This window comes from Dermacentor silvarum, chromosome 4 (genome assembly GCF_013339745.2).
Source record: "Dermacentor silvarum isolate Dsil-2018 chromosome 4, BIME_Dsil_1.4, whole genome shotgun sequence".
Lineage (NCBI taxonomy): Eukaryota > Metazoa > Arthropoda > Arachnida > Ixodida > Ixodidae > Dermacentor > Dermacentor silvarum.
The window spans coordinates 77,303,317-77,328,967 of record NC_051157.2 but is presented as its reverse complement, the minus strand read 5'-3'; the positions used below and the strand labels follow the sequence as shown (position 1 = coordinate 77,328,967).

General features: G+C 45.5%; 1 protein-coding gene across 1 annotated transcript in view; it reads right to left on the bottom strand.

Moving 5' to 3' along the window:
- Positions 1–1,156: 1,156 nt before the first annotated feature.
- LOC119450291 (COP9 signalosome complex subunit 4-like) overlaps positions 1,157–25,651 on the bottom strand; it is a 39,139-nt gene continuing 14,644 nt past the window's right edge. The window contains exons 6-11 of the mRNA XM_037713713.2: positions 24,366–24,516; positions 15,419–15,503; positions 14,032–14,117; positions 10,237–10,352; positions 3,353–3,437; positions 1,157–1,314 (exon numbers count right to left, since the gene is read on the bottom strand). Of these exons, the coding sequence (XP_037569641.1) occupies positions 1,181–1,314; positions 3,353–3,437; positions 10,237–10,352; positions 14,032–14,117; positions 15,419–15,503; positions 24,366–24,516 (657 nt within the window). The 3' untranslated portion in view covers positions 1,157–1,180. The remainder of the gene's footprint in view (positions 1,315–3,352; positions 3,438–10,236; positions 10,353–14,031; positions 14,118–15,418; positions 15,504–24,365; positions 24,517–25,651) is intronic.

Here is a 25,651-nt window from a genome sequence, read left to right as displayed (position 1 = left end):
TTCGCCGAGTTCATTTAGACAGCACTAAGTGGCGGGATATTTCGGTTGGCATTTGCAGTTATCGGATTTCATTATGTACTTTTGGGAAGTGGCGCCCAGGCGCATAGAATGGAAGTGCTCAGCGTTTGCGTCTGCAGCTTTCAGGGGAAAAATTAAGTCACCTTCGGCAACCTTGATCTTTGCCAACCTGCCCGCATTACAGTTGAGAATCGTTCGCGAAGCAATTCTGATTTGTTTAACACCTTCATGCGTTGACAATTAACAAAAAAAAGTCCGTATCTTGGATGTTCTTTCAGATATGTATCTCGGTGTTAGAAAATTTTTTGTTGTTGTTGTTTTGTATAGCGTAGCCAGATCTCGGAAAATGCTTTGTTCAATGATTTTGGTCTGGCGATTTGGGAAGCATTCGGAGGGTGCTTGCTTTGGCCGGAGTAGTTTGGCGTTGTTGATTTTCAGTCTTTCCAGTGAACATTCTCAGGGCCAAGCAGCAAGAAAGACCACCGGCGGGAAAAGTGGCAAAGCCAGCACCTCCAAACCGTCGACGACGTCGCTCAACCGGCGCATCCAATCTTCCGAGCTGCGTCGGACAGCTCGACTTCTGGATGCATTGTCTGGCAGCAGGGGTGCTATTGTGCCACACCACGTGCCTTCATTGAGGTGACGGGAGCTGCCATACATTGCGCCTATCATCAAGGCAACGGGAGCTTCCACTTCTACGCGACTAATAAATTTGATGCAGGAGGAGACTTCAAGAAGCACCCAGCCATATACACGATGAATGAATTCGACGTGGGTGATTTCAAGCAGCCCCCGGCCATTTTGACGATGAGTCAAGAATACGACGCAGGTGACGTCAGCACCCGCCCCGTCTGGTTCCTGTCGACGAGGAGTCACCAAGGGGATTTAAGGAAGAGCCGGTCCTTTGTTAGGACAGAGTCGCCACCAGCTGCCCCCTCAGTCTGGGGTGCTCTTACTGCTATTACCTGCTATTACCAGCTATCATCTGCTATTACCTGCTATGTCTGTACATATTGTATAAAGCTTTCGTCTCCTCTTCGTCTGCTCCAAGAGTCCATCTCTCGTCCTCGACCCCAGGTCGCAATAGGTATCAAACAGCTTAGGCAAGCGACTGGAGGTTTTAGGGAGTAACTCAGTCAAAACGACAAACTCAAGATCATATTTAAGTGGCCATGTGCTCTTCTAATGCCTGACTCATCCAGTTGGGTGCAACGGAACCAATCTTCTCAATGATGTTGTTCACCTGGAAGCAGAGACTCTGGATCTGTTGGTTCCACGATGGTAAGACCTCACGGCCTGTAAGGTATAGTGGGCATGCGCGTCAGGGGCATGTGTGCCTTTTGCATCCACACAGAGCAACAAAGGTATCAGATTCAACAGATACAGATGCCAGTATATTTGGCAATACTAAAAACACACAACACTTCCTCATACATTTTATTTTATGAAACTATACGAGGTGTGTTCAAAAAGAAACTGATCTTTTGCTATAACTCCTTTACTGCTTATGGTACAACATTTTAAGTGCTGTCCCCTTCAAAGTAGTCCCCTCTACTGGCAATGTACTCTTCCCATCTTTTCTTCCATTTTTGGAAAGCCTCCTGGAACGCACTTTCTAGAATGGCACGCAAGTCTCTTCTCGCATTGTCCTGGATCTCCTCTACAGTTTGGAAACGACGTCCTTTCAAGGTGGTTTTCAGCTTGAGGAATAGAAAAAAGTCTGCTGGGGCTAGGTTCGAAGAATATGGTGGGTGGGGCACAACAGGAGTGTGGTGTTTTGCTAAGTAGCTGCGGACAAGGAGCGACGCGTGAGCCGGGGCATTGTCATGATGCAACATCCAAGCCCGATTTTCCCACAATTCAGGCCTCCTACTGCGCACAGAATCTCTCGTGCTAGGATTCCCTGGTAAACTTTTTTGTTTACCGTCTGACCATGTGGCACAAATTCCTGATGAACAATGCCTTTGCAGTCAAAAAATACAACCAACATCACGTTCATTTCTGACTGACTCATGCATGCTTTTTTTGGACGAGAACTTTTGGCCACCTACTGCGATGACTGCACTTTCATTTCAACATCATAGCCATAAATTCATGTCTCATCGCCTGTTATGATGTTCTTAAGAAAGTTTTCATCGTCATTGCCAACAGCGAGCAGTTCCTGGCCGATTTCAACATGGATCTGCTTCTGTTCTTCAGTCAACAAACGCGGCACGAATTTTGCACTGACACGACGCATCCCAAATTTGTCACTCAAAATTTCATGACATGATCCTACGCTGATATCCACTTTATCAGCGACTTCTCAAACAGTCAAACGACGGTTTCCACGAATCACAGTTCCAACTCTCTCGACGTGGTCATCATCTGTGGATGTGGAAGGTCGTCCGTGCTTGGGATCGTCACCGACCAACATTCTTCCGTCTTCAAAACGCTTGAACCAATCATAGCACTGCATGCGACTCATACAGTCCTCCCCGTATGCTTGGCTAAACAACTGAAATGTCTCTGTGAAAGTTTTCCCCAGTTTGTAGCAGAACTTCACACACACACACACACACACACACACACACACACACACACACACACACACACACACACACACACACACACACACACGCACGCACGCACGCACGCACGCACGCACGCACGCTGTTCTTCCAATTCCTTCATTGTCACTTTGGCACCAATCCGAAGAACAGCTTGTTTATGTGCTCACTTCATCGGCCATAGCTCGCCAACTAACGGTCGGAGCGAAACGCGGCAAATGGCAGTTTGTTGTCTAAGCCTGCCGCTACATGCGCTCAGTAGCCGCAATGCGCTTCTCCAGCCGGTTGGCGCGCTATTTCAAAAGTTCGGTTTCTTTTTGAACACGCCTCGTACTGCAATATCTTGCTTTAACATCGTACTCTCTCCCCCAAGAGTAAGCATATGCTGAGCAGGCCCGTAGCCAGAGGGTCGGGGCGCCCTAGGGGCCCAAGCCCCCCTGTGAAATTGTGATCTTTCCGTGCCCATGTCCTAGGGCACTGAGTAGCGCTGTTTTATTTTTATTAATGAAATCTATTGAGACCAATCGTCCGTATAAAAATATTATACTATTAGGAAGATTCATCTCACAACTAAAAATATAAAACGCAATAAAATAGTATTTAAAAAGTCACATAATTTACATACTGCGATATTTACCGAAAATAATTACTGAAAAATAGGTGCTTTCCTCAAATAGTCAAGGCCTTCAGCAAGTGGGCCCCCCCTCGAAAAAAATTCCTGGCTACGGTCCTGATGCTGAGATATATTGAAATTTTACATGCCTTTAATATCAATATGTACTTACTTTCAAAATGGACAATAGAATCAATCTGGTCAATGTAGCCATTCATTCTGCTTTCAGTGATCATCTGTGAAGCTATTTTCTCTGCCTGAAATAAAGAATAAGACACTGTAAATGAATAGATAATGATAGAAAGTACTTTTTAATACATGCTTACATCACCATATTTACAAGTACAATGGCAAATCTTTTTACTGAAATTGTGCCAAGCAATTCAGCCTAAGCTGCACATCATCAAAGCTGTTTCATCAAAGCAGCAGGCTGAAACTGCTGCAAAGTGAAAGTGATAATAAGGACAGAAAACCGTGTTTGCCGTGACGTCAGGCTGACGTCATCACACATGCCATAGCTGCTTGATAACGTCTTTAAACAGGCTGTCACTGAATAAACGATGGCAGTGTTCACGTCCTTGTGCTCCTGGCCGCCCGGCCGAATGCCGTACCTGCCCGGTAGCAGTCATAACAGTGGCAACGAGCAACGAACCAGCACCTTGATGACGGCGAACACTCCTGCCATGGTGTACCAAGTTCCCCAGTTCGACGACGCCAAGGACAAGTGGTCGTCGTGCTACATCAGAGTCAAGTCATACTTCGAGGGTAATGACATCGTCGACGATGCTAAAAAGAGAGCGCTTCTGATCTCGGCATTGGATTCGAAGCCTATCGACGTACTGAGTGGGCGTTGTGCCCCGCGGAAGGTGAGCGAGTTAACCTACGCGGAAGCGGTTACCATTCTCGAAGAATTTTACACACCCATGCCAAATGAGATTGCAGCGAGCTTCCAAGTCTTTTACCCGCATTCAAAGGGAAGAGGAATCAACTCAGCAGTTTATCGTGGAGCTTCAGCGCCTGCCTGATAAATGCAACTTCGTGACCATGTTGAACCGATGCTGCAAGACAGGATAGTGTGCGGAATTCGCAGCAGTGACGTGCAGAAGGCACTGCTTTCTCACCCGAAACTTCGTGCTTGCAGCAGAGGCTGCAGGGCAGGGTGTTCTCAGCTTATTAAGCAGACGGAACCAAAGGAAGAGCCCGAGCATCACAGACTAGCGGGCAATAGACGGCAGTGACAGGCAGGAAAAACCTGCAGTCAGGCGAGTGGATCGTCTAAAAGCTGCCATTGGTATGGAAGCCGCGAGCACGGTGAGGCAACTTGTGCCTTTAAACACGCCAAATGCTTCAACTGTAGGAAAAAGGGGCACCTAGCTACCGTGTGTCGATCTAAAGGAAAGCGACCGCAGCAGAGCTTGGCACTGAGCCGCTGCTCAATGGAAAATGCCGAAAACGAGCTCTCCGTACAGTTGTATACACTAAAGCCGGAACCAACCGCAGACAACGGACTCGTCAGCCCTGTATGACGCAATTTTTTCTGGGGCGGAGCCGACATCGTGATGGAAATTGACACCGGTTCACCCGTGTGCGTGGTGTCCTGGGACGTCTACTGCCAACATCGCACAAGCTGGCCCTGCCTTGAAAAATTCAGCTTGAAGTTCTCATGCTACTTGGGCCCTTTGCCTATAGCTGGGGAGCTCACGCTCCCAGTTTCATACTGCGGCACGACGGTTACGGCGTCACTGCCGTAGTTCGCGTCTCCGGACCGAGCCTGTGCGGCTGTGATCTCATCCAGGCACTGAACAACAAAGGGGCTGTGGTTTTGAGCGTGTCCAGCATTAAGGAACAAGGGCAAAACTTGCAAGCGATCCTGTGTGAGTACGAGGACGTGTTCAGACCTGAACTGGGTCTGTTCAAGGTTCCGCCCGCTCATCTATACATGAAGGAGGATGCGGTTCCAAAGTTTTTCAAAGCCAGGCCACTTCCGTATACAATGTGAGAAAAGGTTACAGGCGGTTACAGGCGGTCTATCCGAGAACGCATCTGGGGCGCGATCTTGTACGCGTTCCAAAATAGAATGGAGGCGGTCCGTTCCACCGAGCCACACACGATTGGTCAATGTGAGACGTGACGAACACCATGAAGTTAATTGTCATGTGAGGCGTGACGTCTTGCTGCTGTGGATTATTCCGTGTCGTCTATCGAACGCAACGGAACGAATGCCAAGTCTGTCCGGTTCGACAGAACGGATTCAAACGGCTACCAGACGGCTTGGATTGGGTTAAAACGAAGCGCTTGGGACAGTTAGCCTTTTTCGTATCCGGTTCAATCCAATTCGGTACTCCCAACAGTTGGAAAAAATGGCGTTTGCTTTCTCTGCCGTCCCTTTTCGTGTCGCCTGTGCAGCTGCTGCAGTCGCGCAGAGACAACGACCCGAGATAGATGATGCGTTTGAAGAGTTGACTGAAGAAGAGTTTCGGCAGCATTTTCGTCTGTCCAAACGAACAGTGCGCAGCTTGTGCGACGAGCTTGACCCTATCCTTGGATGCCAACGAGCCAGTGGCCTTTCCACAGAAAGGAAGGTGTTGTATGTGCTGCGATTATTTGGCACTGGAGGCTTCCAGAGGAGCGTTGGTCGCGAGGAGCACATAGGCATGGCGCGTCGGCCAGCTGCTGCCACAGCCTTCGCCGGTCGACAAGGGTGAAGCCCGGCCCCAGCTCGCTGGATCTTAAAGCCAGCTGGGGATGCTGCTCCATAAAAGCGAGCACCGTCTCCCGCTGGCCCTCGGAAACGCGCGGTCCCTCAACGGGTGCAGAAACTGACTGCATGGCTCTCCGCACGCAACGGCTCGACTGAACTAACTGCTTCAAAAGTTGCACCGTTTGAATTTCAAAAGTGGTGGAGACATGCATAAAAGCATTGCTTGAAACACCAACACATTTTGCTACTCAGTCATAATAGTCAAATATTTCTCAACATGTTAGAAACGCTTCTAAATATATTATACGGTCCCCAAGCAGACGTCAAAAGTGTGACGCAGGCTTCCATTTCACTCATTGGCTGTTTGCTTGCTCTCGTTCTCGTGAACAATGTGGTCCCTCAGTTGCCCTTTGGAAGGCGTACAAGATCACGCCCCATCATCCACGGGTGTTCTATGGCAGCTGAAGAGCAGTTTAGCCAATCGCTCATACAAGCCACCTTTGTCCCTCTCCGAAATTGCGAGCCCAAACAGGAGTGTTTCAGTAGGAAGTAGAACAAATCAGTAGGAATTGTACTACATGCATACAAGCAAGCACAATGCCACCGGCGAAAATACCAGTAAGCTGGTCACTAACGCACGAGAATTGGTCACGTGTACATTTGGATTATGCCGGTCCATTGAATAACACCATGATCCTAGTGGCCACAGATTCACATTCGAAATGGATCGAAGCAATTCCAGTGCGTCATGCCACAGAGCAATCGACAGTTACATCCTTGCGTGAAATATTCTGCAGGCTGGGCATACCAAGAACCATTGTGACGGACAACGAAACTCAGTTCACGTCAGAGACTTTCACGAAATTTCCGACAGACAATAGCATCACGCATTTTCGTACGGCACCATATCATCCCCAATCGAATGGGCTTGCTGAATGCGCAGTGCGGACGCTGAAAGATGGCCTCAAGAAGGTTCGGTCAGGTGACTTGTCTGAGCGATTGGCTAAACTGCTCTTTAGCTACCGTAGAACACCCCTGGATGATGGACGATCACCGTCTAAACATCTTTTGGGATATCAGATCCGTTTTCAGATAGACACATGCCTTCCACCGCCCGTAACCTTTCCTATCTGTCCACAGGCAGATCAAGAAAGCAATTAAGCTGAACCCGGGCACTCCTGTTTGGGCTCGCAACTTCGGAGGAGAAAGGTGGCTGCCAGCCACAGTGAAAGAAACAAAAAGATCTCGAATGATCACCATTGAAACGGCAGAAGGTGAGCTTCCGCGTCACATCGATCAAGTCCGTCCTCGATACAGCCCCGTGCCAGCACAAACTTCGCAAGATCAAGCAGCTGGTGTGCCGACCAGAAGAGGCTGAACCAGCTGTGCTTCTTTGATCCGTATAAGGAAACCCATACAGGGTTACTCACGTAAGAAGAGTGCTACAAAGTGAAAGTGATAACGAGGACAGAAATCCGCATTTGCCGTGACGTCAGGCTGACGTCATCACACGTGCCATAGCTGCTTGATAACGTCTTTAAAAAGGCTGTCACTGAATAAACTATGGTAGTGTTTCCGTTCTTGTGTGAGCCTTATTATGCTCCTGGCCGTCCAGCCGAATGCCGTACCTGCCCAGTAGCAGTCATAACAGAAACAATGCACCTCAAATATAAAATAAAGTAAACTTTAATAAGCTGTATTGGACATTTAATAAGCTGTATTGGACACAGAGCCCACTTCTAACAAACCTGACAGCCATCATGGGAGATTGTTCCTTATGTCCAAGCACTTGGACTAAGTGGAGTGCACAAAACTCGAAGGAAAGCGGAGGGGAGGGATCAGCAATGCAAGTTTGTTTTGTTCAGTGAAAACCCTGAAAAAACAGCTTCGTAACTGTTATGGAGGCCCTGCACCACTTTTTATCAAATTCGAGAAATGCATTTGAAGATTATTTCAGAAGCACTTTGCCACAAAAAGTACTTAAATGCGTTCAGTAGAAGCGTAGTTATTGGCAGTTAACATCCCATTCATGATGCTTCTGTTACTTCTTCAATGGCTTGCACTGCCAAGGCTACGGCAGAGTGGGCCCACAACGCTCCACCTACTGAACCTTACCGTGGCACGCAGTTCAAATTTGATTTTGGATGTTCACGGAGACACCACTATTTCCAATTTTGGTGCCTACGACATGGCAAAAGCAGTTGTCCTCAGTGAGCTGCAGTGCGCTCAGCCAGTGGACTAGTCGCGGCACCCTGCAATATCTACACTACGTAGCAGACCAGAGCTACATGCAACTGCAGCGTTTGCTTTGTGCACGACAGGGCGCACTTGTGCTCATATGCTTCTGTCAGGCTGTGCTACATTGTGCGGACCAGCTTTGTCCTGCACCAGCTTGATCGACGGATAGTAGCCAGATCTAATTTGCACATTTTGAAGCTCTATCAATAGCTGAATACGAAGCAATGTCTGCCAAGGCGTCTAACCAGGAGCGGCCAGGAATGAGCGCGCGCTGGCAAGTGTGCGTGTCTGACCTTAAGTTTTGCGTGGTTCGAGGCTAACTGAGTGTTCAAAACTAGTCGAAATTAGCAAGACCCGGCGGCTACAACACCGATAAGCCAGGTGGCCAAAGTTTCATTCCTACGCGGGCGGTTGTGACCAAGCGTGAGCAGACGATAGTTGGCTTCTTCTCCAAGTACATAATTATTATCGAAATACCGAAAGCAGATTTTCGCTTACTTCAGCTTGTTTACCAAACTGCATATTTACGAGCGAGTGACAAGGACCTGTAGTGTTCTATCTAACAGACTGCTTATCAGCACATATTTTACTTATAACACACTTCGATTTATTTATTTATATTTATTTATACAAAATACCCCTAAAGGCCCTCGCAACCGAGGGTATTACATAGGGGGGGGGGGGGGGGGGCACAGCAAATTTTCTTTCACATGCAAATTTTCAGTCTAGCACAATTAATTCACAACAGCCAAGCATTCATTAGAATCAGCTAGTGCAATGGTTCGGTGGCTGTAGCGTCGCGCTGCTGAGTACAAGGTCGCGGGTTCAATTCGCAACCCTGGCAGCCGCATTCCGATGGGGGCAAAATGCACAAACTCTCGTGTATAAACCCCAGGTGGTCAACATTATTGCATAGTACCCCACTACGGCATGCCTCATAATCAGATCATGGTTTTGGCATGTAAAACCTTAGATTTCTTTCTTTTTTTTTTTAACAGGATCATTATAAGTAGGACTGATTATTTTTTAAGCAGATGTCTTCATGCACCCAAGAAGTGGTGCAAGAGGATATAACAGCAGTAGCTAGGCATGGCTGGCAAGGTTCTGATCTCTAATTCCCCTTGTCACACAGAAAATTTAACGTAATTTAAAAAAAAAAAGACATTTGCTGAAAAATTCATTTGTTTGCAGCTGCTGAGGGAAACTTTGCATTTACTGAAAACAATATCTCTATCTGATGAGTTTGGCGAACTCATTTGTGTTTATTAAGATACCGAATTATGCAGCCATAAGCAGCAAATAAAGGATGGTGAATAATAAGGAAAACAAACTTGTTCAGCAAAAATGCAGTTCATTATGCTAAAAAGAAATTTCATGTTATGACTAATTAGTTAAAGGTCAACATCAATAAAATTTCATTTCAGCTAAATTAGTTATAAGTAAGTTGTTTGCAATCTTGGCAATGCTGTAGGGCTGGTAACTATTCAATTTTCCTATTAACAGCCTTTAAATCGCATGTAAGTGCATTAAAAAAATTAAATTATGGGGTTTTACGTGCCAAAACCAGTTCTGATTATGAGGCACGCCGTAGTGGGGGACTCCGGAAATTTGGACCACCTGGGGTTCTTTAACGTGCACCTAAATCTAAGTACACGGGTGTTTTCGCATTTCGCCCCCATCGAAATGCGGCCGCCGTGGCCGGGATTCGATCCCGCGACCTCGTGCTCAGCAGCCCAACACCATAGGCATGTAAGCGCATGACAAAGGCACCTGGTGGTTAGCTGATATGATGTAAATCCCAGACCATGTCCTCCGAGATTGTCAGCGTACTGCGGGCATCGCTTAATCTTGCACAAGATGAGCCATATGGAAAACTGTTGGCATTCGTTAGCACCCAATGCAACTATTACTTGCACAAAGCAGCCGTGAAGCAGTGATTAGAATGCTTGCCATGAAACCATACCACTATTGGTTCGATCCCAGGTGGGATATCTTTTGTTAAGCCACACTATGCAGTGCCTGAGCCAAAGTTTGAGAAACAAAGGAATACATGATTTGCCTATTTTCTAGCTCATAACTAATTACTGGCAATAAGATAATAGTCATAGGATACTCACCTTAGATGATGGTATTTCCAGCAGAGCACCCAGCTCTTCAAATGTGATGTTATTGTAAAGTTTGCTGGCTGACAACAAATTGTGCTCCACTACAGCTCTGTTCAATATTGTGCTTCCTGTAAAGAGGTCAGAGAAAGAAGAACAAACAAGTGATAGGCACTGATGACTGCGGTGTGTTTCAAACATTGCAACACACTCCTTGTCAGACTGCAGACTGAAAGAACCGTTGCCATAATCTTGAAGCCTCTTCAGCTATTATATATACCATAATTGAACATAACTGCCAAGACGACCATGGTTATATTGTGAGGAGAGATCTTACACGAGTTAAAAAATAATGAGAGTAAAATAGTCAAGGCATTAACAATTTGTGATGCCAATGCCAAGTGCGGGGTTAAATAGGAACACTTTTAGTATAGTGTGAAGCTCTATCCATTGCTGTAATGCACTGGGTCAACAGTGCATTACAGCAATGTATTGCGCTAAGCTTGAAATATTTGACAGGACCACACCACACCACCCTGAGGATTCAGAGGCGTACACATTGAGGAATTTGTGCTTGCACAGGTGAGACCCTGCAGGCACAAATTGTGTCAGACTACTCTGCACAGTCATCCCCTTTAATGCTTGTTGTGCTTTTGCTTTCCTGCCACCTGCATGAGCCCTCTCTCTAAATACAATGTGTTCCACTAAAGACACTAATGTGCAGCTCTCACTTTACTGGCACTCTAGCTGCAAGTGCAAGCTGAAGCTATGCCAATGCGCAGCACAGATATGTACAAGTTATCTGCTGCAAACCTGGGCAATAGTATGCTTGCCAAAAGGAAAAATTCACACATACTTTAAACTGAAGTGTCTTCTTTGACAGTGGAGCACAGTGTGCATCAAAAAAGGTTGGCTTTAACGCAAAGCTCATTTGATTATAAAAGCAAAAACAGCGCAAGGAACAGGACAAGAAAGTGAGACAAACAACGCTTTGTGTTTGTCTCACTTCTTTTGTCCCATTCCTTGCGCTGTTCTTGACTTTAGAATCATGTACAGTAAACTCTACTCAGTTAAGTGGTAGTTCAGTTCTCTGCATTTTGAAATAAACAATGGTAATATCCTTTATGACATTTGGAGCATGGTTTGGGATAAAGTATGAGGCATTACATCACAGAATGTTAACTACAAGAAAGCATGTGTGTTATCCATGCAAATACAGTACATATTACAGTTAAGCCTGCTTATAACTAACCTCCATATAACGAATTCCTGGATATAACGAAGTTTTTCTATTCCCCGCCGTTACTCCATAGAAGCACATGTATTTGAGACCTCTACGTAACGAAGTGGCAGCGGGAGACCCCCTCGAAATAAATTTTCCCTGCCGACAACCTAGAGATTTCGCCCCAAATTTTGACATTTTTGCGCGAGCAGCAAACGGAAGCATCTTCTCCGCCGCGACGGAATGCGAAGCGGCGGCGGCGCGCTTGGCGCGCTCGAATTCACGGCGACAGCAAAGCGAGAGCGAGCGCACGTGTACGTGCGTGCCCGAGGCGGGCCTGCATCCCTCGACCCGGCGATCTTGTAGCCGCGGGCGTGACCTTTCCCCCTTCCTTCATTCAAACCTGATCCCGCCACTTGCTGCAGCTGGCCTAGCCCGCCCAAGCCAGCACTCTCCTTTTCCAGTTCTTCTGCCGCTAATATGCACTCACAGGACAAGGCGTTTAGGGCTTGGCCACTTGTTCATTCGCTTTCAACTTTTTTACCACGAGCTTTACCAAAGGCACATATATTACCAAAGACATAGCTGACAAAGAGCATGAACAGCGGTCTAAAAGCTTGATCACCGTGCGTAAGGTTACAATGCCTGAAATTCAATGACCTCAAATTTGCTTGGAAAAAAAAAGTAATACAGTGCAACTAGTAAAGCGGCAAGCAAGCCACAGGAATAAGTACGGTGGACACTATCACCTTTTTGTCTACAGAGCACCATCGAGCATAAGCCCTCAATGCAGAAAACTAATGTGTTATCATGCAGTCGCAAAGCCATCACGGCCACAGTTGCATTGCAGCCTCATGCACGCCTTACGGTTGGCACGTAAAAAAACTAATCAACTCAATTCTTTCGGCTGTCACAATGGCAGCTCACTGGTTGAAACACCCTGAACAAATGTAGCCAATGAATGCAGCAGCATCACGGTTTGTATTGTATTGCATGGTAGCTTTCCAATTTTCACACTGCCGAAACTACCGTTAAAACGAGTGTATGATACGACGTTTTTTTCTAAATTTTACCATGTAAAATTTCTGCTTCGTATTATATGCGGATCCCAAAGTTTCCAGCCTAAAATTTGCAGTTTCGGGTTCCTTATTGCTCACTACTATCATCATCAAGACTCGTAGCGGAGTATGCGTCATCTTGCGGTGGCATCGGTAGGCTGCTGCTGCTTTCAACGGGCGCCATTTTGACCACGCTAAGAATCGGCACGTTCGCTAGTCTATCTCGCACGATGTCGGGACCGCGAAAGTAGTACCCAGCTGCCTTTAAAAGCAAAGTTATTTTAGCTGCCAAGGGCCATTGGAAATTGCGCCGCAGGGCGGCCACCGAGGGCAGCGTTCACGGCTCGGATGACATCCCAGTTGCAAAGTTGGTTCTTTATTCTATGATTGCAACGGTGGCAGATAAGCGCATTTGGCCTTGGCAACACCGTCGCTTCGGTGGCAGTGGCTCCCCTCGCCATCCCTCTCAACTCCCTCGTAGCCCCCCCCCCCCCCCTCCACCTTTGACTGGCTCCGTGCGCTCCCGCTGGCCAGCGCCAACTTAGCCCTTTCCCTGAAGTTTCGTTTTCTGCCGTTGTCGGGAAGTTGGCCGAGACGTCGGCTCGTACACGCGAGTTCCGCTGTGACGGTGAAACGGCGACCTTGCTATCTGAGAGTGAAATTGCCACTGCGTTGTTTTTTTTTCGTTTTCTTTTTCTCCGCGTGGCATTGAGGGTTCTCTCCTAAGCTTTTGCTCTATGGCGGTGTCGGAGCAATGCCGGTCGGAGGCGCCGCCGCGTGATTGAACACTGCTGAGGGCATTGTCGGTACACCGTATGTTCGAATTAACCGTCACAAATGCTTTCGCATTCGAATTACTGGGCGTTTTCGCCCATAGGAATACACATAACTTTGACGGGACCACAGTGTCAGTTCGAATTAAGCCTGTTCGAATTACCGAGAGAAGATTGTAAATGCTTTCTGTAGCTTTTCCTCGCTCACATTATATGCGGATGAAAACATTTTTTTCGTTATTGCTATCCCCAAATAACACGTCGTATTACATGCGGGTCCATATTATACGTGGGTTTTTACGGTATGTCATAGTGCAGCAGTGGCGCAATTAGGTGAAAAAGACCCTTCTGGAACAGTATGGAGCAACAAATTCCAGTTGGCACAGCATTTCCACCACTGCATGAAAGTAAATGCCACACATGGTCGATCGATGAGGAAACCAATATCCAGAGTAAGGAGTTGAATGAGCAATCTTGGCCCCCATCACTTGCCCTAAACAAGAAATTTCTTTTCTAGAAGGCATACGGTGATGAAAATGCAGAGTACTGGTTATAAACAGATGGTGTAACACTCTGCTTTACGAGAACTTCTCGTTCTGTATGTTTGCTTTAAGGCTTTTGTTACACTTGCACAACTACTTTTGGTTTCTTTGCGATCCTTTTCTGTATAAACAGAACAATGCCATTATTATGTTTAAGGGACAACAGAAAAAGAAATAGAACTGCTAGGAGAATGTTCCCATAATTTCTGACTCACCATCAGCTATTGTCGCCTTTTGGTGTGACTGCAATAGCGCTGAAAATTCTTCCAGCTCACTCCTCCTGATGATGCGATCTAGATACCTGCAGCAAAAAACGGATGTGTTAAATGTGCCAAAACTGAATGATATCCTTGAAAACCAAGGCCATATCTTCTGACGATCCATGTCATTTTCCTTTCTTATTTGCTTATCAAATGTCATGCTGAGTGGCCAATCTTAGTGATAATGGTAGGCCGACACTGTCCAAGCCCATGATGAATGGCAAAAGGAATGGAAAATGTGATGAATCACTACAAAATATGGCCCCAGCAATCATAAATGAACCAATCACAAAAGAAGGATAACTCTGTGCATACCCAAGAAATGGATAGAATTTTAACTTCTGCTTCACAACATCGATATTGTACAGGTAAGTCCATTGCAAAGTAAATGTGCAGGCAGCTGGCTCACACCTTGTAGGTGCTACAATTGCTGGTGCCTGAAGTGCTGTCGATACACTATTCAGGTACTATCAGCATAAATTGAAATAACTGATCAGAATGCCTGTTATGTGTAATTACATGGAAATGTGATGTGTAATCACACTATAGCTAACTTCTAATCATTCAGTAGTCCCAAGTGTACGTTTTGAAGTCTGAATTAGGCCACTGTTATAAATTCAAGTCAGCCTTAAAATGGAACAACACATTCGTGTAGTTTCTAAATTGTTTGCATTTGAATTTATGCAGATAGTACATACAGAAGAGCCAGCGCTATATTGCGCACATCATCAGCTGCAAGCTGGATGTGTCTAGCCTTGCCACAGAGGGAAATTCCCTGCTAATAATCTGGTAATGTGGGCTCACTTTTACAATGAACTTACCTGTACATCCTGGTCATCATATTATGCCATACAGAAGCTGTTACAGTGTACTATACAAATGAGCTTTAATAAATTCCAGAAACAAAATCTGTCTAAGCAATCAACATATGAGTGAGGTCATGCTACTACAAGATGATGCAATTTACAAGTTTATGGATTATGGACAGAACACTATGACCACATACGCCCTTCCTCAATGCTGCGCTGAATGGGCAATGCTTCAGGGAAGAGGTACAAAGCTAGCATGTGACAACACTATGTATTTCAGACACTTTCCCCATGCACCTCCAGAAACATCTCTGAACAATAAAAATCACAGAAAGTTGTAAGACACTGAATCCTAATATGCTTTAATTAAAACCAAGCAATTTCCCTTTTTTCCCCACACATTCAAACTTACATGCACAGTGTCATGCAATATATTACAGGGTCTCCCATAGGACACAGAAATGTTTGGCATGCAGTCATGGTGGTTGTAATATAAAAAAAAAGAAAGGTGCATCACTAATGTTAATGCTCACATCTTTTCCAGAATGTTGTAGGCAGGTAGCTGCTGACACCTCTCATCTTTGAACAGTGTGGCCAGCATACGTGATCTTTGTTGACCTGAAAATGCATTTCATACAGTTTGCAAGGATGCAACAAACGATAGAGATCCTACAATCATTATTTCTTATGATGAACTACTGCACCCAGTGTGACCTATGTGAACAGTACTTTGCCAAAATTAATACATTACAAACTTAGAATCATCCAAATGAAAAAACTATTCGTCACAAGATCGAGCTACAAATGGCAGCACCGTCGCTGCGTTAGTGTGGATAGGCGGTCGGTGGCAGCACTGAAATGCACATGGTGGCATTTCGCTATGTGTTGACTGCAGTGAACTGCTCTTTTATTACCCTCCAATGCCGAATTGGTGCATCAAATGCACTGAAGATTTCTTTTTTATTTGAAAGAAGTGGTAGCTGCTATTCAATGGGGAACTGCAACCCAAATAAAAAAAAAAAACTCACACTCAGCCAAACACTGTGCGTTTCGACACTTCCTTGGGGCTCTTTGTGCAAGTTTCACTGGCATTCCACCTGCTCAGCTAAAATTGTTGTGCAACGTAATTATTAATGCATTTTCTGCAAATATTGTACTGGTTATAAAAAAGTCAGCACCCTTTACAACGAAGTTAAAGTAGCAAGATAAAGTGCACTTCACATCAGCAATTTTAAACATACACCTATATACATGATAATTGCTCATAATCTCCATTTTTTTTTTTTTCAATTCACTGTGAAACATACAAGAGTTAGTGAGGTCACTTAAACAAGCTAGGCCACTGTGAGTGACAGCAGGTTAGCAGGATTGCCAGGTTACTTCAGACGAGAATATTTTTATCGCAATAGCACAAAAGACGCATGATACCCCTTGCATGATTACGCACAAAGACTAATTATCTGAGAGGCTAAAATAATTCGCTTGTTTTACTTTGGTTAATAATGGCCGCTGTTTTCTATCCAGCTAACAACTCTACAATGAAGGGGGAAAGGAAATTATAGTAACTGCCGTTCAACTCAACGTTATGACGCCCTGCATCTACAGACTGCTGTCACATATGATCTTCACTAATACTCTATTTTAGTTTTCCTTTTGTAGCACCGAGCCAAACACAAAAGCCCACGATTTAATGGCAAGGCAAATAAACTCACTGACGTTGCATCAGAACCACACATTAAAAGAACACCTCAGGCTGCCACGTAACCACTAAGCAAGAGTTACGTAATTGCAATATAAAGTTTACGAAGCAATAATGAGTGCTTGCTAATGATTATGTTTTTATGTGTTACCATTGGGAGTGTGTCATGAGGTGCACGTGCTGCGTTGCCAAAAGAAAGGTGAAGACGACGACGATGGAGGCACGAGCATGATCGTGCAAAGGCACCCGAAAAAGGCGAAGAAAAAAGCTATTTCCAGAGAACCTCGAGGCACGAGCATGGAATGCGAAAGCGCCCTGGGGCCATTGTGAGAGGAAGTGGAGGGACGAAGACAGCCACGGCGGAAGAAGCAGCCCGTCGGCCCATGGGTATGGGCTCCTGCCTGTGTCTGGTGTCCAGAGCCTACGGCTCAACGTCTGCAGCTTGTGTTCATCTGCGAGCCATGCAGCGGAGCACCAATCACAACTTCCGTGCTCGCGGCCTTCCCTCCAGGCTTATGTTCCTGTCCCGTCGTGCCACATGTTCTCGCCTCTCAACTCCAGCTGGGGTACCTCAGCAGCAGCCCACTCGTCATCTGCACCATTCTAGCCGTGACCTCATCCGACACCCCACATCGAACCATATGGTGACGTTTGAACATTAATAATTTGATTCTGTAGTTTGCAGACTGTTTAGAGACTCCATACTTAAAGGTGGTCCATATTAACGTTTGTCAGCAGTTATATGTCATCTAATCGATATAAAGCATTGTATGTGAAAGTGCGAGAGAGAACATATGCTTTGTATTTCATTTCCTAAATCGGTCTGTATTGACCATGTTAGAGAACCTAGTACGATGAAAAGATCTACACCATGACAGAGTGTCAAATTGGGAAAAAAAAAAGTGTACATGAAGTGTGGAAAGCCGATCACGTGGTAGAGGTCGGTCACGTGATAAAGATATACCGTAAAAACCTGCGTATAATACGAGGTTTTTTTTCTAAATTTTACCATGTAAAATTTCTGCCTCGTATTATATGCGGATCCCAAAGTTTTCAGCATAAAATTTGCAGTTTCGGGTTCGTTTTTGCTCACTGCTATCATCATCAAGACTCGTAGCGGAGTATGCGTCATCTTGCGGTGGCGTCGGTAGGCTGCTGCTGCTTTCAACGGGCGCCATTTTGACGACGCTAAGAATCGGCACGTTTGCTAGTCTATCTCGCATGATGTCGGGACCGCGAAATTAGTACCCAGCTGCCTTTAAAAAGAAAGTTATTTTAGCTGCCGAGGCCATCGGAAATTGCGCCGCAGGGCGGCACTTTGGCGTCACCAAGGGCAGCGTTCACGCCTAGGATGACATCCCAGTTGCAAAGTTGCAACGGCAGAAGATAAGCGCATTTGGCCTTGGCAACGCCGTCGCTTCGGTGGCAGTGGCTCCCCTCGCCATCCCTCTCAACTCCCTCGTAGCTCCCCCCACCTTCGACTGGCTCCGCGCGCACACGCACCGCCGCTCCCGTCGGCGCGGCGCCAACTTAGCCCTTTCCCTGTAGTTTCGTTTTCTGCCGTTGTCGGGAAGCTGGCCGAGACGTCGGCTCGTACAAGCGTGGGCCGGCGCGACGGTGAAACGGGGACCTTGCTATTTAAGTTTTTTCCGCGTGGCGTTGAGGGGTCTATCCTAAGCTTTTGCTCTAAGGCGGTGTCGGAGCAATGCCAGTCGGAGGCGCCGCCGCGCGATTTGAAGCGCTGCTGAGGGCATTGTCGGTGTGCCGTATGTTCGAATTAACCGTTGCAAATGCTTCCGCGTTCGAATTACCGTGCATTTTCGACCATAGCAATACACATAACTTTGACGGGACCACAGCGTCAGTTCGAATTAGGCGTGTTCGAATTAACGAGATTAGATTGTAAATGCTTTCTGTCGGTTTTCCTCGCTCGCATTATATGCGGGTGAAAACTTTTTTTTTGTGTGTGTGATTGGCTATCCCCAAATGACACCTCGTATTATATGCGGGTCCGTATTATACGCGGGTTTTCCTGGTACAGTAGAACCCCGCTTTTACATTTTTCACGGGGCCGTAAAAAAAACCGTAAGAGCCAGGAAACGCAAGAGCCGGGAAACAGAAAAAATTGAGGAATGGGAGTAGTGTTGAACTGCACACAATATTATTTTAATTCTTACGTGTGAAAAAAAGTAGTTTCGCCCAACAGCCGAAGTATCGATTGCGATAAGCTATACAAAGCAAGAATAGTAGTTTTATCGTCCGTATAAACTTGTAAACATTCGCTTATTAACTAATTAACAAGCATGGTGTCAGCGCCCACAGGCAAACATGAACACATCACACTCGATGAGCGCGGACACGCGGTGTCAAACGCTGGCCTGAGGAATTTAAGCGCTGCTGCAGAAGCGAGTGAAGTGACCTTCATGCTGTTGTCTATCGCTTCAACGCAAACTGAGCACCGAGAACACACAGCACGCACAAAGCTACGAGCCGCCAATGCACCTACACTGCGTAGACTCTGCCCCCACGCAGATCGCTTTCAAGATAGGGCCCGAGCGACTGCGCGCCACCGCGCAGTATGATGCCAGAGCACAACGCTGCCCGCTATCCCTTCCCCCTCGCTCCCTCACCGGTGCCTCGAGCGCAACGGAAGAAGGCGCGCTTCCTCCCTGCTTTTCTTTCTATCGCACGCGAGACGCGCTCGTCGGCTCCCCTCACAGGCTTTCACTCGCACATACAGCATACGGCACGCGGCGACGGCGTTATCGCCCTCGGACTTTAAACGGAACATCTATGAGTCAAAAACAATTTTAGGGCCGCAACGCGTCATAAACACCATCTTTAGATAGCAAATGCAGATCTCAAGGGCCATACTTCTGCTGGCGGAAACCGCAAATACGTAATAAGTGTCACCCCCGGCACTTCGGGCGGCCAATACCATCGTCAAGCAACCAAGCCAAGCGACATGAAAAGTCAAAATGGCCACTTGGGCCGGCGTGGTGTGGCAGTTCGCAGCGTATGATGCGGGAACGGTCCCACAGTTGCAACCTAACAGCGGGGTTACCAATGCATTGGGTTCTATGGGCGCTGTGTCGGGACCGTCCGAAAACGACGTAACAGCCAGGAAAACACAGCACCTGGGAACGTAACAGCGCGGTTCTACTGTATATAGTGCGACTGACTGTGGTCTGCTCCGGACCACCGTCAGTTGCCCTTCGCTCCTCAAAGAGGCAGGACGTGTGTCATGTGAGCTCCTGAACAACAATGTGGTGAACACGCTTTGAATCATCAATCCATGATCTCAAAGAGGTGCGACGTAATGCCCTAACACATTTCTCTCACATTTTCCGCTAAATGGCCACTGAATCTTTTTACTGTCGAGTGATATTCACACTACCTTATTCATGTTGCCTGGTATCAACATTGCAACGAGTCGTTAAAGCACAGCATTTTTATATCTCTGCAACCACTTGATTTCTTTAAAACGAGGCAAAATTCTTTCTGTGGCTTACTCGAAACACAAAGCGGCAATAAAATTGGTATGATTGCATAAGTAACCAAGTTTTGTATAATAATCACCATAGTTCTTATTGATGCATTTACCCCCCCCCCCTTCTATTTAATACCCTGAAAGGGGTCTTTAAGGGACAATAAATTATTAAATGATGATTGTGCCGAATGGAGGGTGCGACGGTCACACATCGTACGCTCGACATGGGCAGTCACTGATCTTACTACAGTGCAAAGATGACCGCACAAGACTAAATGTTGCTTTACATCGTCAAAAAAATGTAGAGCAGCTTTTATGGCTGTGCCACAGCCCCGGAAGGAATGGTCTTTAAAGATATGCATGCCCTACGTGCACATAGAAACATGTAGGGCGTAGCAGACAACGCGAGGCGCAATCCACACTATCCATGGTTCAGCCAGTGCCCGCCAGGGAGTGACTCTACTTGATCTTGCGGCCAATAGAAAAGCTGCTCTGTTATTTTATACATGTTCCTCTATTTTCTGGACCACAGAGGAAGATTCGCTGTTTTGCTCGACAGTAGTCAAGCCTGGACGACACAGCAAAATCAGGACACCTTTACAGCCATTTTGATAGGAGGCTCAATGAAGTCCCATTACTGCTGTTAGTTCCACTGTAATGCGGCTATGGCAACTGAGAATTGAACATGCAACCTTGTGCTCAGTGGCAGACGGCTACAACAGCTTAGGCATCATGGCAGGTACTACAGTAAACCCTGGTTAACTCGAACTCGGATATGTTGAAATATCAGTTAAGTTGAAACTTTTTCCTGGCTCTGTGTCAACTACAGTCGAACCTCGATATATCGAACAGCGCGGCGATCGCGAAATAGTTCGATATATCCAGAATTCGATATAAAAAAATCAAGTAAAAAATGCGTCAAAAACTTGTGGAACACAACCAATGAACCAATCATGGTGCAGTAAGTACTCACTTGAGGATTCAAACAAAGCATTTATTGCGTCCGCTTAAAATACTGAAAAAGGGTAGCCTGCTTTTTGTTTGCAATGGCGTGTTTGACGACTGCGTCCTCAATGTAATCCAGGCGATCCACAAGTGATAGGCCGGTGCCTTCAATCGCGCCGCCGCCGCCACAAGGGCCAGAGCAGCTATGACCTCAGCTGATGTAGGGAGCGGGGCATCATCAGCGCTTGCGGGATCCATCTCGGCAGCGTTTTTATTTGGCTGCTCAGCAGTAACTTTGGCGACGATCTCCACATCTGTCCGCTCTGCTGTTGTACCAGTGCTGTCGTACTCAATGTGCTCCTTGGTATGCCAAACGCTTCTGCGACGCTCGACTTCTCGCCATTCTCGACGCGCTGGATTGCTTCTAGTTTAGCAGCAAAAGTCAGAGTCGTCCGTTTCTTAGCGTTTGCAGCCATCGTTACACACACCACGACGTGCGACAGGCCTAACTCCACACACACGAACACAACGAGGCTACGAGCGCAACGATCGATGCGACCAGGGATGCGACGACGGGGAGGAGCTAGTCCAACAAGTGCAGTGCGTCGACCCGTCGACGCTGCAAGGATGATGCGTGCGCACGCCGCTACGTTCAAGTGGCGCTCTCGGCGCCATCGATGTGTGCAGTGGTCGTAAACGCCCACCGCGCTGCCGCTAGTTTCGAAAGTGTTGCGGGAAAGCTCGCCGCCTGTCAACGGAGCGCGGGCGGTCTGGGGTGGCCGAGTTCGATATATCCATTATGCGTCAAACATCGTTCGAAATAAAAAATTTAAAATGAATGCGATTTCCCGCGTGATATAGGAACCGTTCGATATAGGCAATAATTCGATATATCCGTGTTCGATATATCGAGGTTCGACTGTACATGTATTTTTAACCTCGCATTTTACAATGCTTTTGCGCCATACTCCGGATATCTCAAGATATCACCTGCAAAAATGTCGGGAAAACGTCCCTAATCAAAGGTTTACATACTTTGTGTGCAGCTGCGATTTTGCCAAAAAGTGACAGGAGCACGAGTTTGTAGTAAATTACGCTTCGTTCTACGCCAGTCTTATCATCCACTATGCACGGCCGGCTGTGATCCCATTGATAATGCGGACGGAGTGTCGTACTGACCCCTGATGAGAAGTGCGAAAAGCGCGAGAAGGTACACGTGACCTCCACAACATGCATGCTCACATGTGCATGGAGCATCATCAGTTTGCTTATTCTCTGTGCTCTGCATTTCTATGTTTGTGTGTCTGAGTGCTATGCCATGCACTACACCATGTACGCAGCTGCACCATCCGTTCCTGCATTTGCGCCGAATGTTTGGTATGTTTTTGGCATTGTCTTAATAACAAGTTCAGGGCCGCCATTTTGTAGTGATGTTTTTTCCAATACTTTTTCTTATCGCGTTTCGTCAGTGGTTGTAGTGACGCTCCACTCGTGTTATCAATAGAATAAGCCAGCCGAGAATGGCGGATGAATCGAGTGGAAAGCATTGCAATATAATCAAGCATCGTCCCACTTTGGACGACACTATCATCCGTGAGGGTGGAGTGGACGCGAAAGCATGGCTGGCTTTGCTTCGTATCCCCAATGTGAAGATATCATCTACCAGCATGAAACCGTATTTTTCGTCGCCGACTTTCAATTTAAAAAAAAAAAAAAAGATTTTTTTTCCCCCGATTCAAATCTGCCTTTTCCGACTGCCCAACGATTCCAAAAATTTGGCGGCGGCTCCCATGTAAGAAAAATGTATCGGAAACGTTACTTATCTGCATAAAATGTTAAATTTCAATATAGCAAAAATTTTATATAATAAAGCTAATTGTTAAGCTAGCGAAAAGTTACAGTATTTACCCAATTCTAAAGCGTGCCCTTTTCCTCCAAGAAAATTAGTTGAAAAATTGCCTGCATGGTGCCATTGGATACAAAACCGAAACTGTGTTCACAACAGCCTACCGTCATCACCATTGTCGTCACAAGAAGGGGACAACAATGTGGAGATTTCAGTCCTTGATTACAAATGCTAATTCAAAAGATAAATTATTGTACATGCTAAGCTAGTGGCAACTAAGTCACTTTACGTCCTTTTGGCATTCTGGAGGATTGCATGCGTTGCAGGACAAAATAGTGAAATGGCTAGTCTAGGCCTCCATTCCATGAGCTGCTGTTGAGGAGTCCTTCGATAAATGTGGGATATAAAACACCGTATATAGGAGGTTATGACCGTACCAAAGATGGCATGTTGCAGTCCATGAACAGCGATAAAGTGCTGTCTGAAAGTGACGACTATGAACATCATGTGTAAATAAATTTACATCTCGTGAAAAGAAACTTCATTTTCTCTTTCTTTTTTCTGATTGCCAGAATCAAGGGCATCCTACATTTTTGTTAAAAATCGGGTGCGCGTTATGTTTTTACTTTCGCAGCTCTAATGTCATTCCTAGATTAGTTTTCTACTTTGAACCCATAAAAACTGGGGGTGCATTCGATTTAGGGCCTGTTAGAAGATGGTAAATACTGCCAAATGATGCAGCAATTTTTTTTTTAATTCTTACCAATTTTGTTGGTCCTGTCAAGGTCGAATTAACGAAACTGCACTATGCATTTTAACCACATTTTCATCAGTCAAAATTGGTTGTTTCATGCCAAGATGGTGTGACCTGCCAGTCCCTGATGCACTAAATGCTAAAGACTACCACACTGAAAGCAGTAATGGGAAAGTGAACTGAAAGGAAGACAAGGCATTTGTGTAAAGTAAGTTTTGAGCAGATTAAGGACTGCACATGTTTCTTCTTCTCGGTGTTTTGCAGGAGGAAACTCAATCTTGAAATACGTAAACTTAGAGTATGCATGTTACAATATTCTTTCTGGTTGGAGGTGCCAAGGCTGCACTGTGGACTTCAAACAATGTAGTGGAGAACTCAATTTTGTGCACCTGGGGTTTCTCAGCAGGAAACTAAACTGAGTACACAAGTGTTTTTGCATCCCACCCCATTGGAATGTGGCTGTCACAGCAGGTACAGCCATTGAGGTACAGCAACACATAGTGTGTGCATGTTCAAAGTAGAAAGAAAACACAAAAGTTAGGATGCAAAACATTTACGACAAAAATAGTACTAAAACTGGTTTGCATGCAATTATTACTTATGACATCGATTACGGTTTGATTGTAGAGTGAAAGCACACTACAGACCCGGTAAACATAAGCTTTCTTTTTTTTCTCCAGTGTCAAGTTTTTTTCAAAGTGTCGGTGCAAAGCAAAAAATTTCGATATAATACAGAAAAATCTTACCAGCAGAGGCCAGGATTGTACAAATGAGAGCATTCCTGAGAGCAGTCATTCGTTCGGCCTCATGAATTATTGGCTTGTACGAGAGCTCACTGTACCGCTGAGCTGCCTCGATAAATTTGCGTCTGTAGTCCAATACTCTGGCATAGCATACCTGCCAAGAGGCAATGAAACAATACAGCATAACTCAAACCATTTGATCTAAGATACAATGCAAAATGCTAATACTGCAAATGCATCTGATAACATACGTGGGAACATTTTAGTGTTACTTTAAAAAGAAAATAAGAGTTGGCATCACCATAATATTACTAATATGTGCTCTTTCTGCCTCTTAAAGGGACACTGAATAGAAACTGAATCAGTTTAGCATGACAAAGCATGTTCTCGAAACTTTATCATAGTTAGTTTCACACTAAAAATTTGATTATAACAAGAGAAAACGAACGCCAAACTTCTATTTCTGAGAATGGAACTAGACATTAAACCAGCCCAGTTCAGCACACTGTTGCAGTTTATTCCATTTCTGCATATTGTGCAAAAGTATTGCGCAACAAGTATAACAGCAATGAAACAAGCTGTATCACTGCCATTTCTGTCACTGCGTCCCAAGTATTTCTGCCATTGTCTCTTTCATAAGGTCTTCCATCATTCATCACTACATACCGAGTTTATCACGCCACCCACTTATCGCTCATCACGAATTGACCATAAACAAAGTTAAAGGCATTTTTTGCAACACAAACATTTTATTTTTCCTTCATACCGCACACATCAAATGATTGGAACCACCTAACTGACGACATTGTTTCCATTTCTGATCATTCTCATTTTTCCTATTCTTTATCTGCGCACCTTCATTGTGATAGCCCTGCTTAATCTCTCCTCCCCACTCCTTGCTTTTTTTTTTTTTACATGCGTCGCAATACCTGCAATTTCTTTTGCTTTTTCACGTTTTCTTTTCTCCTGTTTTTTTTTTCTCGCTTTCCCCAATTTCTCTTACATTCATATTTTGCCACTAGTATTCTATAACATGCTGTGTTTATTTCTGTTCAGTTCAGTTATATTTGTTTTAGTACCATTCGGTTATATTTATTTCCACTTTTACAACTTGTCGCTAATACTGTATAATGCTGCCCGTTTTATTCTGTTCTTTTCTTTGTTTATATGCTGTCACCCACTCCCCTCTGCAATGCTTCAGCGTTGAGGGTATCGAAAATAAATAAATAAATAAATAAATAAATAAAAGCCTCAGAGTCAAGAAGTCAGTGTGATTGTTTTTAAAGACG